Genomic DNA, 16,014 nt, shown 5'->3' on the forward strand with positions numbered 1-16,014 from the left:
ATGCCCAAGGGCATTCCTGAGAAGCCCGAGGGGGCCTGACGCCCTCCCTGACAGCCGTCGGCCAATGCGGACATGCCGCTTGCACTGGGCTCCCATTGGCGGCACCTGGCGGCCCTGCTGCTGAGGGCTCTGGCCATCTCGCTGGTGACGCTGAAGCTCGGGTGCAAGAGGTGCAGCCTGGACCGCAACCTGGAGCCCGACTTGTTATTCGCTCTGGCCACACGTATGGAGATGTGTGGTGATCAAGTGGCCCCCGCAATCAACAAGGCTGCGGCGGTGCAGGCGGCCATGCTGGTATTCTACAGGGCTGTAAACGCCTGAATGTGCAGGTCTCGCTAGCAACTGGAGGTAAGCGGATGCCCGCGGAACAGCTCCGGCTCCCATTGCCTCCGCCGCTGCCCGACGGCCGCCGCCGCCGCCAGCACCCGGGCAAGGCCAGCGGCGGCAGGAGCAGCCAGCAGCCGCAGCAGCGGTGCGCCATCTTCAACAATGTGGTGTATCACATGGATGTGGCGGCCGGCATGGCCTGGGCCTTCCAGGTGGGTGCTGGCAGGGGCGGTTGATGGTGTGAGGCTGTGACACAGCGCAGACCGACCTCCCCATGGTGGGCAGCAGGTGGGTGTTCATTAGTCACCTTTTTCGTCCTGCCTGTGGCTGCAGGAGGCGGGCTGCAATGTCAGCTGCTACCTGCGCCGCGACCTGAAGGGCGTGCAGATAAGCAGCGCCATGCACCAACTGCCGCGTTGCTGCTTTCTGCAAGTCTGCTGTCCACGTGTTACCTGCCAGCAACACCATGCTGCTGCCGCCGATGCCTACCTTGACCGTTTGCCTTTCTTCCTTCCTGCTGCAGGACGTGATGGCAGAGTGGTACCGCGGCGACTACCGCACACCTTCCTCGCTGCAGCAGGAAGCCGGGAGGTATGCTGTCATCGTGATGGTCACCTTTCCAGAGTTTGGTGCCAGGCTGGCGCTGCAGCGCACGCTGCTGGAAAGCGGCGGCGAGCAGTCGAGCAATGCAGCGACGGGAAAAGCCAGCAGGCGGCAGGCAGCAGCGGTGCCAGGCGGCGGCCCTCGCTTCCTGCTCATCTCCCACAACCCCGACCAGCTGCTGGGCCACCCCTCGTGGCTCTCTCCGCTGCTGCTGCAGCAGGCAGTGCAGCAGAAGCAGGCCTCGGGGGCAGCAGGAGGCAGCAGCGGAGGAGGCGGCAGGCGCAGTGGTGGTCGGTTGCCACCCCGTGTGCAGCTGGCAGCGCTGTCTCCAAACGTGGCGACCTACATTCAGTCCCTGTTGGAGACGTGGGCGGCGGGCATGGGAGCCGCGGCGCCACGCGTTGACGTGCCCTGGCTGCCGCCGCTGCTGCCCTGGAGCCGCTCACCTGCAGCGGTTGGTGCCGGCGGCAGCAGCGGCGGCGGCGGCAGCAGCGGAGGCTACCGCCACCTGTGCATCCAGGTGGGCAGGCACCTGCTCGCTTTGCAGTCGCCCAGCTATTGTCCCTCTCTGCCCTTCTTCCTGCTGGCTCCAGCTCCCATCCAATCCACTCGACCCCCTCCGCCGCTCTGTCCATCTCCACCGCTGCAGGGCACCATCAGCGCAAAGCGCCGCGACTACGCGGGCGCCTTTGCCGCCGCCTGCCACCCCGCGGTGCTGGCCCAGCTGGCGCGCCGCAGCGAGTCGCTGCTGCTGGTGGGCGGGCTGGACCCGGGGGCATCGCCGCCTCCAGCCCCCGACGCCCTCCGCCCCTTTGTGCGCCTCGAAATGGACCTCCCTTTCCAGGTGCGAGCAGCCTGCCGCCTGCTGTGAGCTGCCTGCCTGCAGGACGTGCCCATCTCAGCTGCTGCTGTAATGCTGTTAAGTTTGGGCGGTTCTCCAACACCCAAACTGGCGCCCCTTCCTGGTGCAGGCATATTACGACACGCTGTCCCGCTGCCGTGCTATCCTCACCGCATTCCCACCAGACACAAGTGGGCCCCCGCCGCCAAGGGAGCGCTGCCCCCAGCCCTCTTCTGCCGCTAGTAACAGCAGTTGACGCCTGTGTGGCTGTTGTGAGTCCATGTGCGGCTCAGCCTGTCCTCACCCATCCCCTGTTGCACCCACCTGCTGCGGGCAGACGCTTATCTGGTGAAGAAGTCGAGCAGCACGCTGGCGGCTGCCATCCACGCGGGCACGCCGCTGGTGACGGAGGAGAGGTGAGCTTGATGGGGCTTGCTTCGCTGCTGCCCGACCTGCCCGAGTTGCTGCTGTGTTTCGCCACCGTCTGCTTTCTCTATCCCGTCCGCCGCCGCCTGCAGGGTACTACGAGCTTATTCGTACATCCAGCGGGACGCAGCTTTCCCATACAAAGCAGCCCCGGGGCTGCCGGATCCAGACCCCGCAGCTGAAGCTGAGGGCACTGCAGCCGTGGCTTTGGCGGCGAGTGCGGCGGCTGCTGCCCTGCCGCAGCGTGACAGCCTGCCTCCCAAGGCGGCAGCGCTGTTGCAGCAGGCGGTGCCGGCGGGAAGCAGTGGAACAGGCTTGACCGGGCAGCGGCGGCGAGAGCAGCAGCGGCCAGCAGGAGAGCAGCTGGAGCCGGGCAGCTATGCGGCGGCACTGCTGCGCACGTTTGAGCCGGGCGCGGCTATGGCAGAGCACCGCGCAGCGCTCAAGCTAAAAGCTGAGCTGATGCGGCACAATGCAGCGGCGGCGCGGCAGTTCCTGCTGGGAGCAGCTGCCAGGGCGTCCAATGCAGCAACATCGAGGCGCAACCTGCATGGCGCAGAATGAGCTTGGCCTGTTTGCAATGGTCTCCACAAGCACTGGCCACCTGCACCCCAGCCGGGTGCCGCGCTCGTAACTCTGCAAGCCCATATCCCACACCGGCGTCACAGTGCTATGCTCCGCATCGGAGGCCACCTCCTAGCACCCTGACTCTCTGCATGGTCCCAAAGTGATTGGTAGAGGGGAGGGTACCTCAACTCAAATGTGGGGAAGGCAACTGAGGGTACCGCCAACCGCATCCGCCAACCGCATTCGCCAAGTCAGCAAATTTCAATGAGCGGGATTGGTCCGTCCGGGCAATTGCAATGAGCAGCATTGCTTCCCATCACCGTCTGCGGGGCTGCCTGGGGACTGTGGTGACGCCTCTCAGGTGTTGATGTAATGTGGGTGCCCAGCAAGCAAGGACGCTTTCCGCTGGCCGCTGCGCTGCTAGGGATAGCCCTGGTGCTATGGGCAGCCGCGATCACCCTGTTCCCTGGCTCCGCCTTTGGCGACTCCCGGGGAGTGCGCCTCTTCCTGTCGTTCCTCGGCTCCACGAACCAGGCAAGCCGCTGTTGTGAATGCCTGGCTCCCTTGCGCGCCTTGGGGAGCGCTGATGGGGCCGGCTCTGCAGTTCAAACCGCCCGGCGCCACCGCTCCCGCCAGCTCGTGCACCCACTGCTGCCAGGCCCCAACATGAAGGCAGCGGCTGCCCGCATCTGTATGCAGAGTGCCAGCGTATCTGATGAGGGCGTGCTGCAGCAGGAGCAGGACCAGCAGCGGGTGCAGCAGCTACGGGAGCGTGCGCAGCGCCTGCTTCCCCCGGCTCGAAAGCCTGGGAAGCAGCAGAAGGGCAAGCCTGCCAAGGCAGAGGCAGAAACGAAAGAGCAGGGAGGGGGTGGGCAGCAGCCGAAGAAGCAGCAGCAGAAGAAGAAGAAGCAGCGGTGCGCCATCTTTAACAATGTGGCGTATCACATTGATGTGGCAGCCGGCATGGCCTGGGCGTTCCAGGTGGGTGCCGGGCAGCTGCACCTGCAGCGCTCCGCTCCTGTGCAGCCAAGCGCGCTGGCAGGCCCGCGCCGCCCTGCCGCCCTCTCCGCTGAGAGGGCCGGCCGCGATGCATGCGCTGAGGCCGGCGCTGAGGCCTGGTGTTCTGCCGCAGGAGGCGGGGTGCCAGGTGACTTTCCACATCCACAACGGCATGCGAGGCATGCAGGCAAGCAGGGAGCTGCCCGCTGCCACCTGTGCTGTGCTCGCTGCTGTGCTTGCATGCATGCCGGTGGCAACGCGTTGCCCGCCAAAATCTGAGCAGCAGGTGTTGGTACTGTACCTGCACTTCAGGATACCATGGAATGGTATCATGGAAAGTACCGCCCCCCAGCCCAGATTCTTGAGCAGCTGCCGCAGGTGAGCAGAGCCGCGCTGCCTGCCATGCTTTGCCGGGACACCCATGCGTGCGACCCGCAGGCCGCCTAGTGGTTGTGGGGTTGTGGTGTTCGCGGGGTTGTGGTGTGCGCCCACCGGGCCGCCAGTCTCGCCTCCACTGCCCGCCCCCGGCATCACTTGTGCCCTCGCACCGCTGTGCCGATGTACTGCCTGCAGTACGACGTGGTCATCTTCATCACCTTCCCCGAGGGCCGCAACTACGCGCCACAGCAGCTGCTGACCCTGCTGAGCTCCGCCCAGCACCCCTCCCAGCGCCAGCTCCTCGTGGTGCACAACCCGGACTACCTGATCCAGAACCCGCCCATCTCTGCGGCCCTGCTGCAGTACGCGGGCCAGCCGCGCGCGGCCGCCGGGGCCCCGCCCCGGCTGCCGCCCCGCATGCAGGCCGTGGTGCTGGCCCCCTTCATCGCCAAGTACACCCGCTCGCTGCTGGAGGCGTGGGGGCGGCGCCGCTCCGGCGACAAGCCCCGCTTCGAGGTGCCCTGGCTGCCGCCGGTGGTGCCGGCCGCTGGCATCGACGAGGGGGTGCCGCCCAGCGAGCTGCGGCACCTGTGCATCCAGGTGGGGGCGCCGGCAGCGGGGAGCTGCCGTGGGGATGGGGAGGCGGGGATGGGGGTTGTTGTCGGGGCAGCGGCATGCCGGAGCCTGCTGCTGCGGCTGGCGCCGCATGCCGGCACACCACCAGCGCCTTTTGGGTGCGTTCGACTCGGGGGCGTGCGATCGCCGACGCTGCCGCGGCCTGGCTGGGCTGCTCTCACCTGCTGCAGGGCACGATCGACCCGATGCGCCGCGACTACGCCGCCGCCTTTGCCGCCGCCTGCCACCCCGCGGTGCTGGCCCAGCTGGCGCGCCGCAACGAGTCGCTGCTGCTGGTGGGCAGCCTGAGGCGCGACATCCCTCCGCTGGAGGTGCCGCCGGTGCTGCAGGCGCATGTGCGCTTCCTCCACAACCTCCCTTACCAGGTGGGCAGCCTGTTTCTCTGGCCTCCTACACCCTGGGGGTGTGCATCAGCCGGTGGGCACACTAGCTGGCGCCTCCCTCTGGCCTGGGGTGGTGGATGGGTCGCGCCGGGTGTCGGACGGCTGCCTGCTTCCTGTCCTCTCGCTCTTTCCTTTCCTCCCAGCCACCACGCCGTCCGTTCCTCCCGCAGGACTATTACGCCACGCTCACCCGCTGCCGCGCCATCCTCACCGCATTCCCAGACAACGGTGGGCGCTGCTGGGACAGGGGGAGGGGGGCACAGCTGCATTTGGCAGCAGGCCGGCCTCCACCGCCCTCCTTCCACTTCCCCTGAAATCGCCCTTTCTTGCGGTGCCGTGCTGTGCCTGCTGTGCAGATGTGTACCTTGTCAAGAAGTCGAGCAGCACGCTGGCGGCCGCCATCCACGTGGGCACGCCGCTGGTGACGGAGGAGAGGTGCGCTTTGCGCTGTTTTGTGGCGTCCTGCTGCCTGCGCTGCCTCTCCGCCGCCTCTTTTCCTTTCGGTTGCATCTGCTGCAAAGGCGGCAGAGTTGGTGCTGCCGCCCTTGGCGATCCCTGGGATGCTGTGATGCCCGCCTTGCACCCAGTGTGAGGAGCCTGCCCGCTTGCCCCGCCTGCCTGCAGGGTCATCAAGGCCTATTCCTACCTGCGGCGGGAGGCGGTGTTCGCGTATGACCCTCCCCAGGGAGCCGTGGAGCGAGACCTCGGGGCTCTGGCAGCCGGCACAGCCAGAGACAGGGCCGAGAAAGAGGATGCCGAGAAGGCCGCGCAGCAGCAGCAGCAGCAGCGAGGGACGCGCAGGCGGAGGCGGCGGCTGGGGGAAGGAGGCGAGGAGGAGGAGGAGGTGGTGGAGGAGCCGGAGGCGGGCAGCTATGCGTCGGCACTGCTGCGCACGTTCCAGCCGGGCGCTGCAGCGGCAGCGCATGAGGCGGCGCGCAGCCTGAAGGCGGAGCTGATGCAGCACAATGCAGAGGTGGCGCAGCAGTTCCTGCTGGAAACAGCCGCCTGGGCAGAGGCGGCGGCTGCCGAGCGCTAGCCCATCTTCCACCCAATTCCTTTGGCCCATTCCTTTACTAGAACACTCCCTTCACCCATTTGTACCTTGTGTTTACAGCGCCGCTGCGTGAATCGTTTTCTGCACGCTGCATACTTTCTGGAACCTGCTCAGGTCATCTCTCATTTCCTGTTTGGGGGCGTCTCGCATGCCTGGCGCTGCTCCTTGTGATTCCAATGCTGGCCAGCTTGGCAGCCCGTCACGCCTCGCTGGCAGCCAGCTGGAGCGTGAAGTGGATGCTGGGGTGCAGGCTCTGGCTGATGGGGCAGCGGGCGGTGGTGGCGGCTGCACTCGGGAACAGCGCCAGCGGCAGCCCTGGTCAGATGTGCAGCGGATGCAGCGGCCATTTGCATGCTGCCGGGCCTGCCTCGGCTTGGGTCTGCAGCACACATCGGGTCCCACCTGCCAGCTCATCCAACACCTTCTGGCTGGGCCCGGCGAACACCTTGCCCGTCACCTGCTTCCAGGCGGGAGAAGGGTGAGCCATGATTTGTGCAGGCAGCTGGCTGCACGCTGGCAGGCACTGCCTGGCAGGCTGGGGCTGATGTCAGCGCTGCCTGCAGGCAAGGCATACACTTGCCTTGATCTGCTGGAAGCGGGGGTCAGTGTCGGAGCCGCCCACAAGCTTGCGGGTGTCAAACACGCCCCAGCCGCGCCACTCGATGCGCTGCGAGGGGGGGCGCGCGGCGGCGCATGTGGGCGGCAGGCACCGCCACTTGAAGCACGCAGCAGCGTTTCGGCAGCAGGGGACCTGCACGCCAGCCATTCTACCGACCTGCAGGTCCACTCCCCGCTCCTTGGCCACGATCTGGAGCGTGATCTGCGGCACACGTCACTTTTCCAACAAATTGGCGGCGGCATGCTGTGCAATGCTGTGGCGGTCGTCTGGTCGCAGCCTCGCTCCCCTGCACCCCCCTAGGCTGCCCCCTCTGCCACCTACCTGGGTGCAGGCCACGATGCTGGACAGGAAGGCTTGCACCGGGCTGGGCGCGCTCTGCTGGCCGCCCAGCGCCCGGCCGGCGTCCAGAGCAAAGGCGTGCTCCGCGGCTTGCACCTCGCTCTTCAAGCCTTCAGAAAGAGCGGTCACATCGACCTCATACGGGATGGGCTTGCTGGGAGGCGTCCCATTGGCAGCCAATGGCTCGGCAGCCTGGCCGCAAACGGCGCAATCGCTTGGCATCCTGGCGGGGCGATTGTTTACAATGGGAGGTGAAGCGTCTTTGCGATCCACGCATTTTGCTGGCTAAAGTGCTGGCCAAGCCCAGTTGGCACACGGCGCCGGCGCCCTCTCTCTCCACGCTGGCGCTGGCCAAGTAGCTTGGGCGCAGCCTAAGATGGCCCACATGCGAGCATCGCACGCTCGCAAATCGTAGCGCGCCATGGAGGGACGATGCATCCCCGTACGTGGCTACCGGTCGGAGCTCCGAGCCGCGGCGGCGCTGTGGCGTCGGCCGACACGGGCGGCGGCGAGTGTGCACGTGCAGCATCTGCAAGCTGCTCTAGGCGCCGTCAAGTAACACCTGCTTTTGTAATTTGCATCCATACCCTGCGGGATTGAGCTGGATGGCCACATGGGGTCCTGCTCGGAGCCCGCTGGCCCACGCTGCGCTATGATGCCACGGCGCACAGATCTCCCAAGGCCTGGCACCGCATCTGCCGCCCGTAAAACATGAAGGAAGCCAGCGCAGACGATGAGGGATGCGAGCACGGACTTGCAACGCCGCAGGGGTCTCTGCCCAGGTGACCCCTGCCTACCACCGTTGTCTAGCGGCTGCGTTGTCCAGTTTCCTGGCCCTTGCACCCCATCCGCACACAAGATTCGCAGCAAACAGAGCGGTTGCTGGTCCGGCGCTTTGAACGCGGTGGATTGCCGGCATGCCAGCTACAAAGTGGAGGAGCCCTGACCTCTAGGGTGCCAGTAAAAGCTTTCAACAGCGATCACGAACAGCGCTACGGCCGGACCCGCCGAGGAAGCCTGCCAGACTGAGCGACTGTGCCGCCCGCCGCCCGCTGTGCGCTCCCACTGCCGCAGGCACCGCCGCTGCTCCCCCTTGCTCCTGCTTGCTACGGGCTTCGTGGTCTTTCTAGCGGCAGCAGCATGGAACTCCCCCGGCCTCTTGAGGCAGCCCCTGTGGTCCTCCACAATGGGCAGCTTCTTCCACCGCAATGGTGGCAATAGCAGCAGGACAGCGGCGGGGAACGGCGGCCAGTGCGCCAACATCACCTGCTCCCAGGTGGGTGCGTGCTGTGAAGGGCAAATGTTGTGGGTGCCCCGTGGCAGCTGGGACTGCTCCCCAGTGAAGGCGCCTGGATCGCTGAGAGAGGCCCTCTCAATCACCTGGGGTGAACATGGGGGCATGCCTCCACACGCCTGGCTGCCATCCCACCCCCGCTGCTCCGCCCGACCTGCAGGCGCTGGGAATACCCCGGGTGGCCCTTCTGTTCCTCACAAAGGGCCAGCTGCCACACGAGCCCACCTGGCGCCTGTGGCTGGAGGCGGCGGCGGGCCTGCTGCCTGCCCAGGCACTGCCGGCCGCGCAGGTGCGACCGCGCGCCCGCTGGCGGCTGGGCTTGCTGCCGCGTTGCCATCAGGCTCCTGTCCATCCCGCGGGTGCCTCACGCCTGCTCCCTTGCTGACTCCTTCCTGCCTCCGCCCACGTGGCCTGACAGGTGGCGGCATGCGGCTGGGGCGACGCCGCTTGGCAGCGCATACACTGTGCCTGCTCCGCCGAGCAGCGGCAGGCGGCCGAGCGGCGGCGGCAGCCCTGGCAGCACCTGTTCAACCTGTATGTGCACCCGCCTCCCTCACCAGCATTCAAAGGTGGGCAACGCATTGCTGAGCGTGGCAGGCTTACACGCCCATGCTTGCACGAGCTGCTTGCGCTGCATCCATGCCAGCAGGCGCAACTGCTGGCGCCTCGCCCCGCGACAGCCTGCTTGCCACAGTGCTGCCTAACCCAGCCCCGCCCGCCGCCGTGCATGCCCTGCCACCCCTACGCTGCATGCAGGCTTTCCTGAGGGCAGCCTGTTTGAAGGGCGTGCCATACCGCAGCGTGTGGCCACCAGCTGGGGCCACATCTCTCTCGTGGATGCCGCCCGCCTGCTGTTGGGCGAGGCGCTGAGGGAGCCACTCAACCAGAGGTGAGCCAAAAGCTGCTGCAGGCCGCCGCTGCTGCATGCAAGCGCCTGCGCCCGCCAGCCCGCTGGCAGTGCACCGTGGCGCTGCGCTCTCAGCGGCGCTCGTGCTGCCCTGGCACCGCAGGTTCCTGCTCATCAGCGACAGCGGGATACCTGTGTACAACCCCCTTACGTTCTATCAGCAGCTCATGTGGGACCGCCGCTCCCATCTCGCCACCTGCCACCCCGCCACGCCGCCGTCGTCCTTTTGGAGCAAGAACGACACGGTGCGGCGGTCTGAGGCGCAGTTAGGGAGCATCGGGGCCTGGCCCGCCGGTTTGGCCGCCTAACGCCGGCGGTGGGCGAGGCAGTCGGGCGAGTGAGCTGCGGGCAAGTGAGCGCTGCGGCCGCTGCCATTGCACCCGGCCATTCCAGCGACGCGCTCGCCTCCTGCAACCTGCCCATCCACAGGGGCCGCTCAAGCCTGGGATGTGGCGCAAGAGCTCCCAGTTCTTCAGCCTGACCCGCAGGCACGCCGAGATGGTGGCGTCGGACTCAACAGTGATTGAGGCGTGAGTGCCATGTGCTTCAGAACACGACACCATGATGAACCAGAATCACGCCTCTGCGCCTGCCCGCCCGCCCATTTGCTGATGCCGCCGCCCGCCGCCTCTCCCACGTGCCGCAGCTTCCGCTCCCGCTCCACCTCTTTCAGGGACTGCCACCTCCTGCCTGGTGCGCCTGCGTGCTGGCCCGCCTGCTCGCCAACTTGCACCGCACATGACCTGCCTTCCATGCCAGCCACCATCTGCACCCCACCCACTGCCCACACGCTTGCATCCTACCCGCTCCACCCCCCCAGACGAGCACTACATGCCCTCGCTGCTGCTGGCGCTGGGCGAGGCCAACGGCACCCACTGCGAGACCTTTGGCGTGGCCTCCACGTCTTGGAGGGGGCCCAACTATGCCCACCCGCACAGCTTTGGGTGAGGAGGGTGGCTGCACCCCCATGCACCGCACTTCGCCACCCTGCCTTTCCAGGGGGGGGGGCACCCTGCCTTGGCATGGGCACAGCTGACTGCTGCTGAGCTGGGCTGGACGGACCCCACATGCAGGCCTGGGGAGGTGACCGAGCAGCTGCTGTGGACGGTCCGCGGCAAGTGCAATAACAGCCTGGCGGCGGCCCTCGGTGCGTTGTGCGCTGCGCTGTGGGCCTTGCTGCGGGCGGCGATCAGGGAGGGCTGATTGATCAGCTATGACGGCTGGGCACAGGCACACCTGTACACATGTGTGCCCCAGCGCCGCCAGCTGCCACGCTGCCACCCGTCCCGCCCACCCTCCTGCCTCACATGCTGTCTCCCTGCAGATGCCCGCCGCATGTTCCTGCCCTTGGAGCCCGCCCTGGCAGCCGCCAGCCGCGACCAGGCCTGCCGGCAGCTACGCGGGGCGGATGCCACCGCTGCCGGCAGCCAGACATACGACCACCCCTTGCTGGGCACCTGCTACCTGACTGCCCGCAAGTTCCCAGCCTCCACGCGGGACGCCGTACTGCGCCTGTTTGTGCGCACCTGCCGCGCAGCCGCCGACGGCAACGCCACGCTGGGCCACGCGGCGGCGCCTGCAGCCCCCGCAGGAGCAGCTGGGGCAGCAGCTGGGGCAGCCGGGGCGGACGGCCCGCTCATCCTGCTGGTGGGGCGAGCCTGCGAGCTGGCTGCACGGGACCAGCTGGTGCCGGATTGAGGGCCGACTGTCTGCCAGCCCCGTCCGCCGAATCTGCCTCCTGTTTGCTTGTACTTTGATGAATGTACAACCGAATTGATTGCCACTTCATTAGATGTATAGTTTTTCTCAATGTTCATCGACCCATCACAAGATTTGACACACAATTTTTGACGGCTCTCATTCGTTCATTAGTTTCTTGACCCAAGCGCTGTCCACCACCCCAACCCTCACTGGACGCCGCTGTGCATTCTCGTGATACTTTGGTGGCATGCACACCGCAGTGTAATTCTCTTGATGCAGCAGCCCGCGAACTGCAGAGGCCAGGCAGTGCATCAGGCCTGCTCTGCTGCCGCCAGCCCGCCATAGCCGGGTGGTGCCCCTGCCTTAGCTCTGGCCCAGGCACTCCCCCACCATCTCCGCCTGCTGCTGCGCCATGCCCGCCGCGGCCTCGCATAACTCAATCCTCAGCCGCGGGTTGGCCTGGCGTATGCGCTGTATGGCTTGTCGCATAGCATCTGACCAGGGCCGATTCTGGCTGTCTTCAGACTGCATGAACAAAAGGGCCGCAAGCTGGGTGACCCTGTTTGAACTCCAAGACGGCCTGCAGCCAGGCCAGCGCCCAAGGCAGGCCCACCCAGCGTCTCACCTTGGCTAACAGCACGCACCGCAGGGCGGGGTGGGCGCCCACCCACTCCCAGAGCCACTGCCAGCCGCTGCGATGTGCTTGCATGTCCACGCTGCTGGCGTACTCCGCTGGGAGGGGACACTTGACGAGCAGGGACTCCAGCAGCGGCAGCTGTGCTTCCTCCAGCACGCCCTGGCTGCACTGCAGCGTCCGCCAGTCCAGGCCCAGCCGCCGCAGGCCTGCCAGCCACGCCGTGCTACCTGCAGGCAGTCCGCGGCCGTACCCTGCCAGGGACTGCATCGGCGTGGTGATCTGCAGGCTCTGCAGCTGAACCAGCAGCTGAAGCTCGGCAGGCGGCTCTGTGAGCATGTCGGCGAGCTGGCTGGCGCTGGCAAGCACCAGGCCCTTCAGCTGCGTGGAGGCTGCCAGGGCGCGGCACAGTGCGGTCGAGGATGGCAGCTCCTCCTCGCCACGCAGGTTCTTGAGCTGCAGCAGCTGCAGCCCGGTCAGCGCTGCCAGGCTGTCGCCCAGCTGCGCCACCGGCACGCGCCGGAAGCCTTGCAACGCCAGGTGGCGCAGCAGCGGCAGCATGCCCAGCATGGCGCATGCGCCCTCTGGCAGCACCGGCAAGTCCCAGGGCAACAGCCCGCGGCTGCCAGCCAGCTCCAGGCTGTGCAGACCTGAAAATGCCGGCAGCTGCAGGAGGCAGGTGGGGGCGCGGACATCGTGATTTTCAGCGCCAAGGCAGCCTGAGTCCCATGCAATACAAGCGCATGGCCCAGCTGCAGCCAGCAGCAGCCCCAGCTCCTTCCAGCGGCACCGCCGCACCCCAAAGTCTGGGATGCCCCTGCTGCCCCAAAATCCCAGGCTCAGGCTGGTCAGCCCAGTGGGCAGCAGGAGGTGGCTGCTTGTGTCGACGTTGAGGCCTCTCAGCTTGGCCAGGTGGAGGTGGCGCAGGTTGGAGAGGCTGGCCAGCGGGGCGAGGTCCCTCGGGCCGTAGCTGTTGCCCATGCGGGGCAGGATGGTCAGGCTGGTGAGGCTGGTGAGCTGCTGGAAGGCGGTTCCCAGCTCAAAGGCGCCGAACATGTGCCAGTCGACGTGCAGGCACTGGGTGCGGCCCGCAGAGCCGCAGAGCAGCAGGCACCGCTGCACCAGGCTGTCGATGCGCCGCTGGGAGTCGGAGCCATCCCAGGGAATGTCCAGCGCCAGCTCCAGCCTCTGCACCAGCGCTGCATACCGCTGCAGCCAGGCCTCCAGGCTGCACAGCTGCCCCTCCACCTCGACAGAATCCTGCGTGGCGAAGCCCACCTTGGCCCGCACACAGCGCAGCAGGGCGGGGCTGCGGCAGGCGTCGAGCCACCGCCGGCACACCAGGCTGGCGCGGGTCAGCCTGCAGGGTAACAGTAACAGGAGGGAAGCTTAGCCGGTGCCAGCCGCAGCCAGGCGCCCGGGCCATGCAGGCGCCGCCGAACCTGTCGCCCGCAGGCAGGTTGGCAAGGATGGCGATCAGCAGCTCAGCTGGCAGTGCATCCAGGGAGGCCATTGGTGCCTCCTGGTGTTGCTGCAGGAGAGCCAAGTCTCCTACAGGTGCCACCAGGCTGGACATCGTGCGTCTCGTTCCCCAGCGCCGAGGCAGCGGCCCAGCGGCGGTGGCGTCTGGGCGGCGGCGGTGGCCGCGGCGGCAATTTGCGCTGGCCTGGGCTGGCTGGAGGTGCGGCGGGGTTGCGGGGATTGAGCAGGAGCCGTGCAAGGCGGATCAGACGGAGCTTTCTGTTGGAGTTGAAGACGTGGTGTCTGGGCCTCGGGCAGTTCAAGAGGACCGCGAAAGGGATGCCGGGGCCGCTGTGCGGAGCGCTGAATGCTAAACGCACCGCTGGCAATCAGTCAGTCACAGGTGGCAGGGGCGCAGGCGCCGCTTGCGGCGGGATCCCGCGGGAGCTCAATTCTCATTTTTCGTTACATGCGTTCTCACCAGTCGAGTTGGCATCGAATTTAGGAACTAGCATCCAGCAAGACTGCCTCGCGCCACGCATGCCGGCGGCGCTGAAGCGCGCCCAGTACTGGAGAAAGCACAGCGCAGCGAGAAGCCGCGCTGTTGAAATCACCAGCAACAAATGACCATCATGACGCACTGGCCGTGATGCGGCGCTGTCGCGGGAAGAGCTTGAGCAGGCCCGGCTTCCCTGGCCGCCACCTGCTGCTGTGGCGGCACCTGTGCAGGCAGGCTGGCCTGCTGTTGCTGCTTGCTGCTGCTGTCCTGCACCTCTTTCACCTCTTCGGCCTCGCTACCAACAGGTGGGGCCTGCAGCAGCTGTGGCAAATCTGCTGCCAGCCACTGCAGCAGCTGCCGCCGGCCGGGCCCGTCGGTGGTGGCATAGCTGCACTGGGCAGCGAGGGTGAGTCGTGAGCGGCTGTGCTCTGTGCTGGTGCAGCAAATCAAGACACAGAAGTGCCACCACTCCGCACTTACAAGTGACCCCCGTCAAACCAGCGCTCCTCAAATGCGCCAGGGGCAGCACAGTGCCGCCAGGCTTGCAGCTGCTGGCGCGTGTACCTGCAAGCGACACACGTGGCGCTGGCGGCATGAGTGACCGACGGTGCAGCTGGGGTACCGCATGATCGCTGCGGTACACCAGCAGCAGTACAGGCAGAGGCGGCAGCAGACCTGCCGTCTTCGGTGGCTCCGAGCGCTGCAATGGGGCATGGCAGCTGCACTTCGCCCTGCTGCTCCTGCGACGGCTGCTCTGCGGCACCGACGGCCTCTGCCGCTGCTCCAGAGGCTGCCGCGCCGGGCTGCCAGGTCTCAATCACACGGAAGTCGGCTGTGAGCATCGGCAGCAACAGCTTGCGTATGCCAGCGTGCTCCTGCAAGAGCAACAGACGCAGATTAAGGAACAGGAATGCCCCTCCAACCAGACAACACGAGTGTTGTCCGACAACATTTGCCAGCCGCGGGGGCGCCAGCTGCCCTCAGCACTCACCAGGCTTGGGTTTGGCCCGTACCGTGCCGCTAAGGCCTCCCAGAAGCTCTCCGGGGGCAGCAAGTGCATCACAGTGGGATCGACGTCGTGCTCAGGGCCTGCAGGCCGCAGCACACGCAGGGAGAAACCGGCATCTGAGGGTGAACCCTGCCACGTTGGGCAGCCGCTGCCTGGCCCTCGGATCGGCACAAGCCCCAGGCACTGACCTGCCAGCAGCGGGGAGCGGTTGGCGGAGGCGTAGAGCTTCAGCGGGAGCGGTCCCCCGCGGCGCCGCAGCTCCTGCACGTCAGCGGGGCTGGTGAACCATGCAGGCTTAGCGGATTTCGCATGCAGAAACGGAGTGCAGAGCAGCTGGGCCACTGGCAGTTGGGTGCTGCCAGCAGCTGCAGGCAGCGCCACCTGCCTGGGTGAGCGCATACGCCACCCAGGCCCCCATGCTGCAGGCGCAAGTGGTGAGGGTCAGTCAGCAGGGTGAATTCTCGAGACATTCCTTGCGCAGGCTCATGCAGTCACCCATGGCCGCACCCATGGCGCACCTGTGGCCGAAGAAGGCAAACGGGCGCTGCTCCAGCAGCGGCAGCAGGGCAGGCAGCAGGGACCTGCGGGATGTGCAAGTGCATGCCATGAATAAATTGGAATGCTGCTGATGGCAGGCTGGGCCAGAAGGAAGCCGCCGGCGGCGCCAGGCCGACAGCCGCCAACCCGCAGGCCCTCGCACTCACTCCACCAGCTGCTGCATGCTGGTCACCGGCGCCTCCCGCATGCGGCTGTTGCGCCCTGGCAGCTCCACAGGCAGCACCTGGATGGGCAGGTAATGCGTGCAGAGCGAGTGAGGCTGTGGCTTGCTTGTGTGGGCTTAAAGTCTGGTAAAGCAAGAACTAGCTTGCAACATAGACTCCCCGCCGAAACGGGACGGGAACCGGGCGAAAGCAGAGAAAGCAATAAAACAGGGGTGGAGCAAGGCGACATGCAACGCAAGCAGCTGACAGGGCACGCATCGAAACGTGTGTATGACTGGCAAAGTGGCATGGCGCATTGGGGAGAAACGCAACGGTACGGGAGCATGGGCTGGCCAAACGGCAGTGCGGAACGCTAGGTCACTAGAAAAGCAGGGAAAGGCGCACTATGTATGCAATGAGGGCAGCCCCGGCTCGGGGCCGTTGAGAAAGCAGTGGTCGGGAGGGGGGAGGCCCCGGTGTGGGCGGGCCCCATCGAGGGGGGATGGGGCGCGCAAGCGGCCAGATGGGGCGGGGCGCGGGCGGCAGTAGAGTCCTGCGGCTGGGTGGGATATAGGGCAATGAGCGTTGAGCAGTGTGCGATGAGCAATGAGCAATGAGCAGTGAGCAGCCCCTCCC

At 66.6% G+C, this 16,014-nt stretch overlaps 4 protein-coding genes across 4 annotated transcripts; 2 read left to right on the forward strand and 2 right to left on the reverse strand.

Annotated features, from left to right (window-relative positions):
* Nucleotides 1–72: 72 nt before the first annotated feature.
* CHLNCDRAFT_55043 (hypothetical protein) lies at nt 73–6,196 on the forward strand (the record flags this gene model as incomplete). The annotated part of the gene is made up of 14 exons (XM_005843625.1): nt 73–294; nt 423–539; nt 661–759; nt 851–1,450; nt 1,580–1,774; nt 1,902–1,962; nt 2,109–2,187; nt 2,290–2,414; nt 3,423–3,745; nt 4,337–4,741; nt 4,948–5,142; nt 5,331–5,388; nt 5,517–5,595; nt 5,785–6,196. The coding sequence occupies 14 exons, from the start codon at nt 73–75 to the stop codon at nt 6,194–6,196; spliced, it is 2,970 nt and encodes a 989-aa protein (XP_005843687.1).
* Nucleotides 6,197–6,413: 217 nt separating this feature from the next.
* Nucleotides 6,414–7,394, reverse strand: CHLNCDRAFT_140096 (hypothetical protein; the record flags this gene model as incomplete). The annotated part of the gene is made up of 5 exons (XM_005843681.1): nt 6,414–6,529; nt 6,617–6,671; nt 6,789–6,881; nt 6,990–7,034; nt 7,155–7,394. The coding sequence occupies 5 exons, from the start codon at nt 7,392–7,394 to the stop codon at nt 6,414–6,416; spliced, it is 549 nt and encodes a 182-aa protein (XP_005843743.1).
* A 964-nt stretch (nt 7,395–8,358) lies between these two features.
* Nucleotides 8,359–11,071, forward strand: CHLNCDRAFT_55044 (hypothetical protein; the record flags this gene model as incomplete). Its single annotated transcript, XM_005843626.1, has 10 exons — nt 8,359–8,448; nt 8,627–8,755; nt 8,885–9,035; nt 9,223–9,355; nt 9,477–9,618; nt 9,803–9,903; nt 10,020–10,066; nt 10,194–10,317; nt 10,447–10,520; nt 10,698–11,071. The coding sequence occupies 10 exons, from the start codon at nt 8,359–8,361 to the stop codon at nt 11,069–11,071; spliced, it is 1,365 nt and encodes a 454-aa protein (XP_005843688.1).
* Nucleotides 11,072–11,437: 366 nt separating this feature from the next.
* On the reverse strand, nt 11,438–13,284 carry CHLNCDRAFT_140098 (hypothetical protein; the record flags this gene model as incomplete). The annotated part of the gene is made up of 4 exons (XM_005843682.1): nt 11,438–11,599; nt 11,700–12,374; nt 12,507–13,068; nt 13,151–13,284. 4 exons carry the CDS (start codon nt 13,282–13,284, stop codon nt 11,438–11,440), a joined length of 1,533 nt encoding a protein of 510 aa, XP_005843744.1.
* Nucleotides 13,285–16,014: the final 2,730 nt, after the last annotated feature.

Source organism: Chlorella variabilis (assembly GCF_000147415.1).
Source record: "Chlorella variabilis unplaced genomic scaffold CHLNCscaffold_28, whole genome shotgun sequence".
NCBI classification, from domain to species: Eukaryota; Viridiplantae; Chlorophyta; class Trebouxiophyceae; order Chlorellales; family Chlorellaceae; genus Chlorella; species Chlorella variabilis.